Below are 13,411 nucleotides of genomic sequence, written 5' to 3' on the forward strand. Positions count from 1 at the left end.
GAGTCTTTGAGCCTTTTCTGAAAGAAAGCAAGAGAGTTCTGACCACCTGATGGTGATTTAAAGAGGGGCCATCACAGAAACAGGCAAGAATGTCTGGAATGCAATGACCAGAGATTTAAAAAAAAAAGGCAACCTTTATGTACTTCACAACTTTCCCTAGGAATAGGAGTAGTTTCTCTTCTCCCATTTCCTACATCATCTCTCTCCTCCTCCTGAAAAAATCCTGTACAAGAGAGGTGCTTATAGTGCCTTCTTTTATGGAGCGGGCACTAAATAAATCAGTGGTCAATTGATTTTGTCACATTAATGGCTTCAGTCACATATTCAGAGTAGCCTCTCTTTTTATTACTAATTCGCTAGTGGAGATGCTGGATAAAGAGCAGCAAAATAAAAAATCAAATGAATGACTGATGAAAAAAGTGAGGAGAAACAAATGGCCCTTCACTGACTGGATGATGCCTTCTCTGACTACTCAAAAGTGATATCTATGCCTTATTAACAAGTAGTTAGTACCTTATTCTGAACCTGATTCTTGCCCTCAAGGAGTAAATGCTTGAGAATCAGTGATTTCATTACAGGTACACTCTTCAATATGGCAGGTTACTATCCCTCTACAACTTTTTATAGACTATCTTCAACAGTTACTGGGACCAAAAACTCTATCACAAACTGGTGATGATCCCATTTACATTTAACTAGGCTAGTCTTCCTATGGTGAACATCAAGTCCACCCCTAGGACCTTGGTGTGGAATCTACTAGAACTTCATATTCATTTATTCATTTATTTTTGGCTAGGCAACGGGGTTAAGTGACTTGCCCAGGGTCACACAGCTAGTAAGTGTTATGTGTCTGAGGCCAGATTTGAGCTCAGGTCCTCCTGAATCCAGAACCGGTGCTCCATCCACTGCACCACTTAGCTGCCCCTACTAGAACTTATTTTGCTTTGCTGATACAACCTTTAGTAACCTAGGGTCACTTTTACTCCATGATGGGGCAATGTTAATTGCCTCAGATGTTAATAGGATTCAGCCTTTTTTGAAGCTATAAACTCTGGTCAGGGATGACTGTATATAACCCAGAGCTAGGAGGAATTGCTAATATCCTGGATGGCAGTCAGAGCTCAAACAGATCTTGACATCAGACTGAAATTAAGTAAGATGAAGTATGGTAGGGAATCAATATAACATTTCATATTTGGGTTCAAAAAAATTACCTTCACAAGTATGAAGTGGGCAAGGCATAACTAGGCAGCACTAACTCTGAATCAGATCTAGGGGCATTAGAGGACTGCAAGCCCACTGTGAGTTACAGTAACTTTCACTAACTTGATCTCAGGGTCCACAAAAAAGGCAAAGCATCTAGGAACAAAGGATATGACACTCTGGTCTGGTCAGACCACACATCTCCCTACTCCAGACTGCATTACCCCTCACTTGAAGGCTTCATACAAAATCTGGATGACTACTTATCAGCATACATTGTAGAAGCAGGTAGTCCTTTTTCAGATACAGATTGAACTAGATGGCCTCCAAAATTCTGTGCTTTTTGACTATGTCCCCAGTGCCTAACACATGTAGATTGTCAGAACTTGAGGGAACCTTAGAGAAATATGAGTCAAACCCTTCATTTTATGGATAAGGAAGTGAGCCTCAGTCAGTGAAGTGTGTGCCCACGGATCACCTGGTTATCTCGTAAGTGGGAAGACAGGACTTGAACCCAGGTGGTCTAATTCCCAGGGCACTGCTGTTTAATAAAGGTTTGTTTGTTTTTTAAAGTTCCCTGCCATTCATCTAAATGAGCAAGCTCTAGGACATAAAGACTTAAATAGTAAGTTTCTAGTGGTAGTGATTTTTTTATTAGCATAATCTGTAGATAAGTATGATGACAAAAACCTAAATTCAAGATTCACCTAAGTAACTTAAAACTTAATAAACTCTGCAAGAATTTTAAGTACGGTGTAAAGGGTATTGGATTTGGAGTCAGAAGGGCCTAGGTTTGAGTCCTGACTGCCACTTGGACCTGTTTATCTTGAGCAGGTTCTTTAACTCGTAGAGGCGTCCAGCTCCCCAGCCAGGCTTCTTATCACCTGCACAGTCACAGTTCTGTGGGAAAAGCTCTTCTCTGACCTTTTTGGTTGCCTGAATAACCAGTCACTAGGAGTATATCAGACAAGTTGATTTCCCCCTACTGAAGTAATTAACTTTTGGAAGGAGTTTATAATAATCTCACAGAATGTGAAATCACATTTAATCCCACAGTAGTAGAATTTTAGAATGGAAAAGATACATAGAGAGCCCTTAATCCAACTGAGGTTAAGCAAATTCTCCAATGCCATACAATTAATTAGTGTGGTGAGAACCAGGATGAGAACCCCAAGTTCGCTGATTTCCTGGCCAGTGACTTTCTACCATGTGACTCTTTGAATTTTTCTGTGCATTGTTCTCTTTTTCCACCTAATGTTAACTTTCTTTTTAAAATAAAAGCTTTTTTAAAAAATTAATTTATCTTGATTTATCAACAATCACTTCCATAAGCTTTTGAGCTTTAAATTTTTCACCCCCTCCCTCCCCAAAATGGCACACAATGTGATATAGGCTATACATATGCATTCCTGTTAAACATATTTTCACATTAGTCGTGTTGTAAGGAAGAATTAGAACCAATAGGAGGAACCACAAGAAAGAGGAAACAAAACACAACAGAAGAAAAAAAATAGCAAATTGTATGCTTCGATCTGCATTCAACTTCCATTGTTCTTTCTTTGGATGTGGATGGCATTTTCCATTATGAGGTCTTTGGAGATATCTTAGATCCTTGTATTGCTGAGAAGGGTTAAGTCTATTACTATTAGTTATCTTACAATGTGGCTGTTACGGTGTACAGTGTTCTCCTGGTTCTGCTCACTTCACTCAGCATCAGACCATACAAGTCTTTACAGGTTTTTCTGAAGTCTGCCTGTTCATCATTTCTTATAGCACAATAGTATTCCATTACATTCATATGCCACAGCTTGTTCAGTCATTCCCCAATTGATTGGTATCCTCTCAATTTCCAATTCATTGTCACCACAAAAAGAGTTGCTATAAATATTTTTGTACATGTGGGTCCTTTTCCCTTTTTTAGAGATCATTAGTAACTTTGGAGAGAGAAGTTTCAGTAGAATGATGACATTGGAGGTCAGCCAACAGAGAATTAAGAAGAAAAGGAGAGAAATGGAAGTGAAGGCCCAGATTGCAGACTACCTCCCAGATTCACAGACTATCTGTGAAAGGGAGGAGAGATGTGAGACAGTAGCTAGTGGAGGTCAAGGGAGGGTCTTTTGAGGACAGGGAGACATGGATGTGTTTGTAAGCAGTAGGGAAGCATCTTGGTTCTGCTCACTTCACTCAGCATCAGACCATACAAGTCTTTCCAGGTTTTTCTGAAGTCAGCCTGTTCATCATTTCTTATAGCACAATAGTATTCCATTACATTCATATACCACATCTTGTTCAACCATTCCCCAATTGATGGGCATCCTCTCAATTTCCAATTCTTTGCCACCACAAAAAGAGCTGCTCTGAATATTTTTGTACATGTGGGTCCTTTTCCCATTTGTATGATCTCTTTGGGATATAGCCCTAGAAGTGCTATAAAATAAAAGCTTTTTAAGGTGCTAAATTATAGCTGTATGCTGTAGTACCACAATTTTAAAGGCATAATCTTTTTTATGAATTGAATTTTTTAGGAGTTAAAGGGTGGGGGCAAGGGAGCTGGACTCTTTAGGCTGGAATACCGTACTACCTCTACCTTTACAATAGCTTCCTTTGAAATAATTTGCTCAGTTCTTATTCAACTCTTTAAAAAAAAAAGAGAAGGAATCCCTAAGTGATGGGGGGAGTGACATTTGTAAATAGGGCAAATTGCCTTGCAAACTTCATGTAGTTTTGTGTTCAGATGTTGTTTCTGATAAATGATGCGATTAAATTGTTTTAAACGTCCAGCTGTTGTTAGCATCGTGATGTTCTGACTACTAAACAAAATGAGTTAGTAAGTAAATGGGTGAGTAATCAGGCCTTGGGATTCTGATTCTGATGCTACAGCCAAATTGTTCCGCAACTTAAAGCTGTCTGCTTGGCTGCCTCTTCTTGGTTTTTCTAAAACTCATAGTTGGAGGCTCGAGAGGTGATCTAGCCTGCTCTCATTTTCAAATTGTATATTTTCAGCATTTATATTTGCAACTTAAGAGTTATCGATCTGCAAAACGGTACAATGGGAGACGTGATGTTGTGTAGTCTCCATTTGTGGGTAACTTCATTAGAAAAGTTAATCCGCTTTGTCGAAACATGTTTGTAATATGACAGCCACAAAGGTAACTGTCTGTCTAAATGACTTAGAAATTCACCTGCCTGAATGCCAGGGAGCTAGACCAAGAGACCTCGAGGTCCTTTTGGATTCCTGTCATTTGAGAGAGCATTTTTTATTGTCTGCCATTTGTTTCTGAATTATCATGAGTTATTTAAGAGGTTTTTAGCTTTGTACAGGGAAAAGATTATGTTAAAATAGCCCATAAAATTAGGGAAATGGAGAAAGGAATTGTAAGGATCCCTCCTTCAGTTGAGGGTTTATAGATATTAATTGCATTTTAAAAATACAAATACCTATTGACAGAGATCAAAAAGATTTTCAGTCCTTTTAAATATATCCAGTAACTCAGATGATTGGACATTTGTTTTGAAAATATAGTAATAGGCACAGTTTACTTTAGTAATTGCTAGTGAAATAAAAAAACCTTTATCTTGTGATAATTTTACCCCAGAATCTTAATATGGGATCAAATACATGCAAAGAAAGAAATTAAATCTATGTAAGAGTTGTTTCCTCCTCCCCCAAAGCCACCATTTTCTAGATTTTCAAAAATGTTTTATGCACTTCAGAAAGCATTTAATTTGTGTTAATTTAAGACATTAATATTATTAGAAATTTTCATAGTAAAAGTAGATCATTATCTTAGTGTCAAAGAAAAAGTTTTGTTAGCATTGGAATTGTATAGCTTGAGGATTGCATCGGATCTGATTAAATGGTGGCCTTAAAGCTCCAAATGCTTTTTTAAAATGATTTGACAAATTTTAACCAAGAAATCAATAAGCATTTATTACATGTTTTTGCACAGGCACTAGGGATACAGGGACAAAAGTGAAACAGTTCTTGCCCTCAAAAAGCTTTCCATTTCTCTGAGGGAGATAGATTGTACATATATAGCCTTCATAAGATGGTGGTGCTTGAATTGAGCCTTAAAAGAAGCAAGGAATTCTGAAAGGCAGAAATGAACAGGGATGCAGACTGAGAGGGGAGAGAGGAGTTACTTGAGGAACACAGCCATTTATTTAAGCTAAGGCTAGAAAAGTTAGCACAGGTTCCTGGTTATGGAGGGTTCCTAATGCCAAACAGGTAACTGGGAACCACTGAAATTATTGAGGAGGGGAGTGACATGACTGGATCTGCAAATTAGGAAGATCACTTGGTAGTAATGTTTGGCACTTCATGGATGACAGATTGGAATCAGGAGTCAGGCAGACCATTTGAGGATGACACCTCATTTATGAGCTTGGGTGGCCAAAAAGATGGTAATGCCCTCATCAGTGTTCAGAAAGTTTGAAAGAGGAGTGAGTTTTGGGAGAAAGATAAGGAATTCTGTTTTAGACTTATTGAGTTTGAGATGCTCATGGAACATCCTGTTTTAAATGGTCAATAGACAATTAATCATGCTTGACTAGAGCTCAGGAGGGAGACCAGGGCTTGACGTTTTGTCATCAGCATGGGGATAGTTAAACCTATGTAAGCTAAAGAAATCATGAGAGTATATAGAGAAAAGAGGTTCAGGACAAAGCCTTGGGGTATACCCACAGTTAGTGGGGAGGATACGGATGATGACACAACAAAAGAGACCAAGGAGTGATCAGACAGGTAAGAAGAGAATTGAGAGAGAGAGAGACAGACAGAGAGCACTGTCACGAAAACCCAGAGAAGAGAGAATATTTAGTTGGAGGTGGTCAACAGTGTCAAATGCTACAGAGAGGTCAAGAAGGATGATGACTGAGAAATAGTCATCAGATTTGTCAATTAAGAGATCACTGGAAATCGGTAATTTAAGATTAGATCCTTCTAGCTTGGTTGTAATGTGGCCTTGGGTTAACTTGTGTATGTCTCAGTTTCCTCATCTGTAAAACAAGAAAATTGTCCTAGATTACCTCTAAGGCTCTTTCCAGATCTATCCATGAATCTTCAACGTGAGCATATTACATGTCTATTCTACCTAAATATATCTAATATTTAAAAGAAATGCTGTAGCATGTACTAGGTGTGATTCAGTTAATAAGGCTGGCTTAAAAAACATTGAATTTCGTTATTATAATCACTTTGAACACTGTATTATTTAACACATACTGATGTTAGGTTTAGGTTTTGCTGCAAATGATATTACCTAGATTGCTGTAACCTACGTTGTTCACCAGTTTTCAGATACATACTTAAAGGCCAAGGATTTTAAAAGGTCATTCTTGCACCTTGCACATAGTAGGCCTTCCTACATGTAGGCTGAATTGATTGAAGTGTGCCTCCAGCTTTGAAAGCATTTCCAAAAGAGGAATTACAAAAATGTTTTGATGTGTTGAGCTAGAGTAGTATCTTTGAAATAAGTTTGCAGGGTCAGAAGGTCCCTGCTTTAAAGGAGGGGGTAGCACAAGCCTGTGTTTTCTGGAATGTCTTTTTTAAAGCATCTGTTGTCCATTGTCCCATTTCTAAGGAGGCTCTTTTCTGATAGCATAGAAGCTTGCCTCATTGATTGTTTGTGGGTGTTGTTTCTCTGTTCGTACAGTGTTTTGCCAGTAGAGGGCAGTATTGTAAAGTTAAATCTATCCTTTTGAATTTATTGCATGTAGATTACTTTATAATCCTTTTCTATTTCCAAACTAACTTTCCACTTTACTCTAAACCAGATTGCCTCTACGTGGGACGCACGTTTGCAGATATTTTAAATTGATAAGGGACTTATGTTTGGCCTGCCTTAGTCTCTTGAAAATCCTACAATCAGCATCTCTTCCATTTGGTTGGGAGGAGGGGCAAAGAGGGACCGGGAGACCCCGATTTGACCACGGAGCGGTGTTTCAAACCCCACATCCTTCCCGGGTGGGGGGGGGTGGAGGATGCGGCCTTGCCCCGCCGCTTCAAGGCCTTGGTGCCACACCCCCCCCCACGCACACACGCACACTTCCCGCCCCAGGGCCTCGCCTGCCCTCCGGCCTTTGTGTCCGGCAGTCCACTGCCTCCTCTCCTTAGGGGCTCGGCCCGGAGGTGAAGGGGCTTGGGGATTGTGCAGGTAATGGAAAACAAGTGTTTGGAAGGAGGAGTGCTCCCCTGGGCCGAGCTGGCTTTTTATCTAGACTTTGCGAAGCCGGCCCCGCTGGGTCTAGCTGAGGGGCCGCGTGCCCCACGGCGGCCCCCGGAACGGAGCCCCGGCGGCAGGCCGCGGGGCTGGGCATGCTCAGTGGGCGCCCGCGGGCGGGGGGAGGGGCGGGGGGGCACGGCGCTGGACGGGCTAGCCAGCGCGGCCTTAAACGTAAGCATATGGGCGCTCCCGACCCCTCCGTTCAACGACCGCCCTAGGCTCTTTTTGGCTGAACTCTGCAGTCTCTTAGGGATTCGGAGGACAATTAGGGTATCGGGCTATTCCCCCCCAACCCCCCCCAGCGGCATACGTAGGCGGACCCATCTCTAAGGAACTGCCGAGGAGTGGGGGTGGGGCGGCCGGGCTGGAGCGGGAGGAGGAAGGAGGGAGAGCTAGAGGAGGGCGGTTCCTTGTGCTCTCCCAGCCAATAGTTGCTGCCGTTCTCGGCATATATTATGCGCTGAGGCTGGGAGACCAGGTCTTCAGTCGAGCGAGGGAGCACGACGGAGCTGTTTCTCTGCGAGAGTTGTTGGTGCGGCAGAGTCCATCAGCAGCTCCCTCCCAGGACCACGACGCCTCGCCAGCCCAGTGTTCGTTAAAAGCAGAGTTGCTGCTATCTTTTCTGCAGAAAGGCCAGAAGATTTTATGTAGCTCGAGCAAGGAGCCTGGCATTGCATTTTTTTTTCGTGGGTTTGGTCTTTTTTTGGCTGCAATTGCATGAAAGCCCAATGGTGTAGACCAGTGGCAATGGATCTAGGAGTTTATCAACTGAGACATTTCTCGATCTCTTTCTTGTCGTCTTTACTGGGCACTGAAAACGCCTCTGTGAGACTTGACAGCAGGTAAATAAATGTTGACTGTGATAGGATCTTTATAGTTTACTAGCGAATTGCCAGTAAGAATGCAGGTGAATGTTTTCCGTGCCGATTCCTTTGTCCATTGGCATTGGATGATGCTGAGAACTGCAGTGACATATCTAGGTTGCTCTTTGGGCATTTTTTAAATGGCCTTCCCTTCTCAGGTCTTTAATTTCGGGGATCTGGCTTTCTCTGCATTATGTAATTTAGCTCTTTGTGGTTTAGGGAAATGTTGGGATACTGAAGAGGAGGAAAGAGATTTTTGTGGCATTGCACTTCATGGAAGAGTATTAGCGACAAAAGGGCTAAGAAATGATGAATATCGTAAAATAGTGAGATTTTTGTGAGGAATTTTGAAATAATTCAGTTACTGATGGCTTTTTTCCTTCTCTCTCTAGCTCCTCTGGTGCAAGTGTGGTCGCTATTGACAACAAAATCGAACAAGCTATGGTATGTAATATACTGATTAGTATAAGTGCAGTCCAAAATGGTTTTTAAAATATGGGAAACACCACTAGAAACGAGGGGTCTTGGCGCACCCGTTTTTTTACGGTGGTGTTGGTTATTACAGGGCAAACGATTTAAGATGCAAAGAATTTCCACGTTTGGCCCCTAGAGTCGTACTTAGATAGCGGCCCCCACCCCCGTGTGGACGGAGATGGAGCCCTCGGCTCCTTGCTTTATATAAGGGTTTTACATAACGTTGGGTTTTAATACGACGAAAGGGGAATAAGGCCCTGCGCTTTGGGCGTGTGTTTTGTAGATTGCCGGGCCCCCCCTCCTGCACTTAGGAGCATCCCCAGCCAGGCTGGAGTGGGGCCCCTTTATCGGCCCTCTACTGTGGGGTCTGCAGGGGCCTCGTGAAGCGAGATGCCCCTAAGAAGCGCCCCCCACTGACAGGCCCCCGCTCCATCTGCGGCCATCGGAGAAAAGTTTGGTTTTCCAAGCCTCTGCCTGATTTTCTCCTATTTTTTTATTTCCGCCTTGGCTGTTCTTTGTTATTGGAGCAGCGCCTGTGGCTCTTCTCACGGGATTCTCTGCCCACTGTTGCTAGGCAAACTCGGAACCTTTAATTCGGAGCTATAAATATCTCGCGCTCCCATTGGCTCAGATGCCTGCCCAGGTTTCTGTGACGTCAGGCCTGGTCACGAAACGGGAGGGAGGCGGGGAGGGAAATGCGGCAATATGCTGTGTCGGAACTAGCTGCAGCCGGCGCTCTCTCGGAGGAGGAGGCCGCTGTAGGCTGCCGCCGCCGCTGCTCGGCTTGGGGGCGGGGCGGGAAGCGCCGGGACCCCGCGGCCAGAGTCCCATTCCCCCCCCCCGGCCCTCGGGGCCACTAGTGCGCCCGTTAATGCCGGGCTGGGCCCGTGGGTCCCTAAAGTAGGTCACTCATGGGGGACAGACGGGACTGCCCGGGCGGGCCCCACCACCCCCTGAACGTGAGACTTTGTTCTTTCTTTCAGGATCTGGTGAAAAGCCATTTGATGTATGCGGTCAGAGAGGAGGTGGAGGTCCTCAAAGAGCAAATTAAAGAACTGATAGAGAAAAACTCCCAGCTGGAGCAGGAGAACAACCTGCTGAAGACTCTGGCCAGTCCCGAGCAGCTCGCCCAGTTCCAGGCCCAGCTGCAGACTGGCTCCCCCCCTGCCACTTCGCAGCCCCAGGGCACGACGCAGCCTCCGGCCCAGCCGGCGTCCCAGGGCTCAGGACCCTCGGCATAGCTTCCTATGGCCCTTCCCGGGGGGCTGGAGCCCCCTGAACTGAAGCGAGGAGGAGAGGAACTAGCAGGCGTCTGCCTCGAGTCCTCCATTTCATTGCGCACGCACGCTGCACAAGAGACAGACGTGAGACTGACAGAGACACCATTATAATTTTCTTTTTCCAGTATTAAAACCCCCCATCCGCTTTTGGCTTGAAGAAACTTCTTAGGTTGGTGAATTACATGTCAGTCAGAGAACTAGCGCAGACTCCTGGGAAGTTGCGCAGCCTCCCAGCGGCTCCCCAGACCCCCACGAGATGGTTGAGCCCCCTGCGCTGGGGAGTTGGGCGCCTGCTCTCCCCAGCAGCTTTCTAGCCCAAGTACTTTGACACTTGGCACTTCGAAGAAACCGCGCTCATACAATGGATTTCCCCGCCCATGAGCCGCTTGAAAGGGGAGAAAAAGTAAGGACTGATGCATAGTATCACCTAAAGGGGACATATGTAGTTCAGTATTCCGATTGACGACTGTCACCAGAATCCTAAAATCACCTTAGTGTTCGGGCTACTTTCTTGAAGAAGCAGTGGATGGCACTGAGCTGTTAGAACAACTGAAAAGGTGACAGGTAGCTGAGACCTAGGTTAATTTACGATGAAGGTTATTTTGCCTAATGTATATTTGTGTATGTAGTGTAAGTATTTTGTACAATAGAAGCCTGTAACTACTACTTAGGTTGTACAGATTGAAATTTAGTTGTTTCATTGGCTGATCTGAAGTTTGGATAGTCTTTTTTTATATATTATATATATTATATATATTAAATGCTACATGAAGACAAATACACCTAAGCAAATGTTCGGAATTTAGAAGATTTATGCTGTTTGTGTAAGTTCTGAAATTCCCTGGCTGCTTGATTAATATTGATGTAAACCCCTGTTCACAGAAGTTGTTGGTTAAGACAGAATGCTCCCCAACATGAATGATTCTAGCTAAGGAAATGAATCTGCCAGCCTGGGTTTTTGCATATTACCTGTATAGTAGTTATGTGCATATGTTTTGTGCATGTCCTCTAAACAGTTGTAACCGGTCCCTGTATTTAACTGTGGCGCTTGTCAACTTTCAATAAAGCATATACAATGTTGATAAACAGGTGTTTCCATATTGAAGGTTTAACAGTGACTGGAGCCTCCACGAATTAAATAATTAAGTGTGAAGGTCAAAAATTTGAAAACAAAGATCCCCTCCCGTAATTTGCTAGGGAAGACTGAGGGGGAGGGGCAGAGAGATTGAAGGAAGGTGGGAAAAAGTAGTGGTCCCCTCTCTCAACTCTTTTCTATAGTAGGAACAGAAAAGCTTATCCGCAGAATTTAAGCAAATATAGAGATATAAAGTCTTGGCATTAGAAAAAAGTTAGAACAAATGAGCAGCTCTAAGCGACTCGGCCTCCCGAGACCTGCTTTCCTGCATTGAAATCTAGGGGATATGGGAGGGCACCTGGAGCACTGCTTTGTAAGCAGCCCTGGGCAGAGGCGGTCGCCCAGCAACCAGCTCCGCCCCCTCACGTGGATTCGGGCATTCCTAAGCTCAAAAGCAGCCCAGCAGAGCATAGAAGGAAAACTGAAACTTCCTGCATCCCTTCTTTACTTTGTGAAGGTCAAAAGAGGGAGGGCTGCCAGAACGCTGATAAACCAGCTGGAGCAGATGGGTGGGATCTTATACCTCCACGCTATCTAGGTATCATAACAAACAAAGATAATCACTAGCCAGAAAAACAGCAAAAAGGAGGCAATTCTTGGCCTTATTGGCCCAGAGTTCATTTTTTAAAAATGCATTTGAATGGGTAAATCGTATTTCATTTTTGTCATGTTTTAAATGAAATAAGAATTGCTTTTATTTAAAATGAATGTTCTCTGTGCAGCACTCATGCTCTCTAGCATTTGTGTAGAAATATCTTTTTTTTTATGCTTTTAGTAGACACCTACAACAGAACTATGATTTGCAGGAATTTTCAAGAACACTGTGCCTCTGTGCCTGAAATACTGGAAAATGTACCTTATGCCTCATTATGTAGTAGAATTCTTTAGACCTTTTCATTATTACAAATTGGAAATCAGCTTGACATTTAGTCCGTGGATTTAGTGTGTGGAATATGACTTTTAAATACTGTCTTATTGAAATTAACATTCACTTAATTGACAAATCTCCCCCAGCACCTACCTCAGAGCAAACGCTGCAAGCTAGCAATAGGGACCTAACAAAATATCTGTTTGGAACAGATCTGTAGAAATCCAACTTAGAAAATAGGAATTTTCCCCCCAAAACTAGATTTTATGTTGAAGTTTAAACTAAAATTGATAAGGTTTGATCTCATAAAAATTAGTCATAAAAATTGTGCAGATAAAGCTCATCTAAAAAAAGTGGCATTTAAAAATCCAACCCCACCAATGCTTAATACCAAAGCAGAGCAAAGACTGAACTCCCAGTGTTAAAGGTGTTGCTAGTTCTGACAATTAACACTTCTGTATGTTGTGTCTAAGATCATAGTTTCTAAAGACTATTACTTATGAACAGTCCTTCCATAGGGCTTCATGTATAAAGCTAGTTTAGCTAGTTTATGATTTGATTATCACACTTGGTAGTAAGAGGAATGGAATATGCTGTATTAGCTTAGGATGTCTGACATCATTATTTGTGGCAGCACGTGCCCTAATGCTTGATCAAAGGAGAGAAACAAGGAATTTTTAAATGTTTACAGTGAAAGTCTGCATATATTGTATGTTTTTAATAATCAGTGTTTATGATTTAGTGATTTGAATCTAAATTTTTTCAAGGAAATTTCTCTTTTCAGAGGGAGTTTTTTTCCCCTTCAGATATTTCCCTTCATGGTCTATTGCCAGAACCAATTATGAATTTAATTTTTTGCATGAACCAAATTTAAAATAACTTAATTCCACAATGGACCCCACTTTTCCCATTGCTTTATTTTGTTTACTGTTTTTGAAGGAAACCACTTAGGTTGGAAGGTTTCAGAAGCTCAAGTTAAAATCTATATCAGACTCTTTTAGATCCGTGGGCAGTGGCAATAGCAAATTATATTGATGAGAGTGGAGCAGGACAGAATAAGTACTCCTCCAGGGGAACCGAAGTAATACAGAGAATTTTGCCCATCATGAGCCTTGGAGATTATTTCAAATTTTAAGATTTTTATATTTTATTCTTCACTTACTATATAAATATCAGCTTTCGTATATGTAAAAGGAGGGGAATTGGACTAGATGGTGTCTAAGGTTTCTTCCATTAGAATTGTAGGATTCTATGATCTTGCTTGGTTTCTCTTGAGCTTACCTTTATGTTACATTTCACCTTGGACTGGGAATGATGTGGATAAAATGCATAGCATTTTATTTTTTCCTCACAGATCTAATGTG

General features: G+C 42.5%; 1 protein-coding gene across 3 annotated transcripts in view; it reads left to right on the forward strand.

Moving 5' to 3' along the window:
- The window catches only part of TSC22D1 (TSC22 domain family member 1), a 165,668-nt gene extending 154,538 nt beyond the window's left edge, over positions 1-11,130 (forward strand). For 2 of the 3 annotated variants that reach the window (XM_078147590.1, XM_020971532.2), the window contains 2 exons: positions 8,683-8,734; positions 9,748-11,130. In XM_078147590.1, the coding sequence (XP_078003716.1) occupies positions 8,683-8,734; positions 9,748-10,005 (310 nt within the window). In that variant the 3' untranslated portion in view covers positions 10,006-11,130. Of the gene's footprint in view, positions 1-7,891; positions 8,270-8,682; positions 8,735-9,747 lie in introns of those variants that run through there. The other variant, XM_020971560.2, reaches the window with a different exon arrangement.
- The last annotated feature ends 2,281 nt before the right edge of the window (positions 11,131-13,411 follow it).

Source organism: Phascolarctos cinereus, unplaced genomic scaffold (genome assembly GCF_003287225.1).
Source record: "Phascolarctos cinereus isolate Bilbo 61053 unplaced genomic scaffold, phaCin_HiC Scaffold_7;HRSCAF=346, whole genome shotgun sequence".
Taxonomy (NCBI): Eukaryota; Metazoa; Chordata; class Mammalia; order Diprotodontia; family Phascolarctidae; genus Phascolarctos; species Phascolarctos cinereus.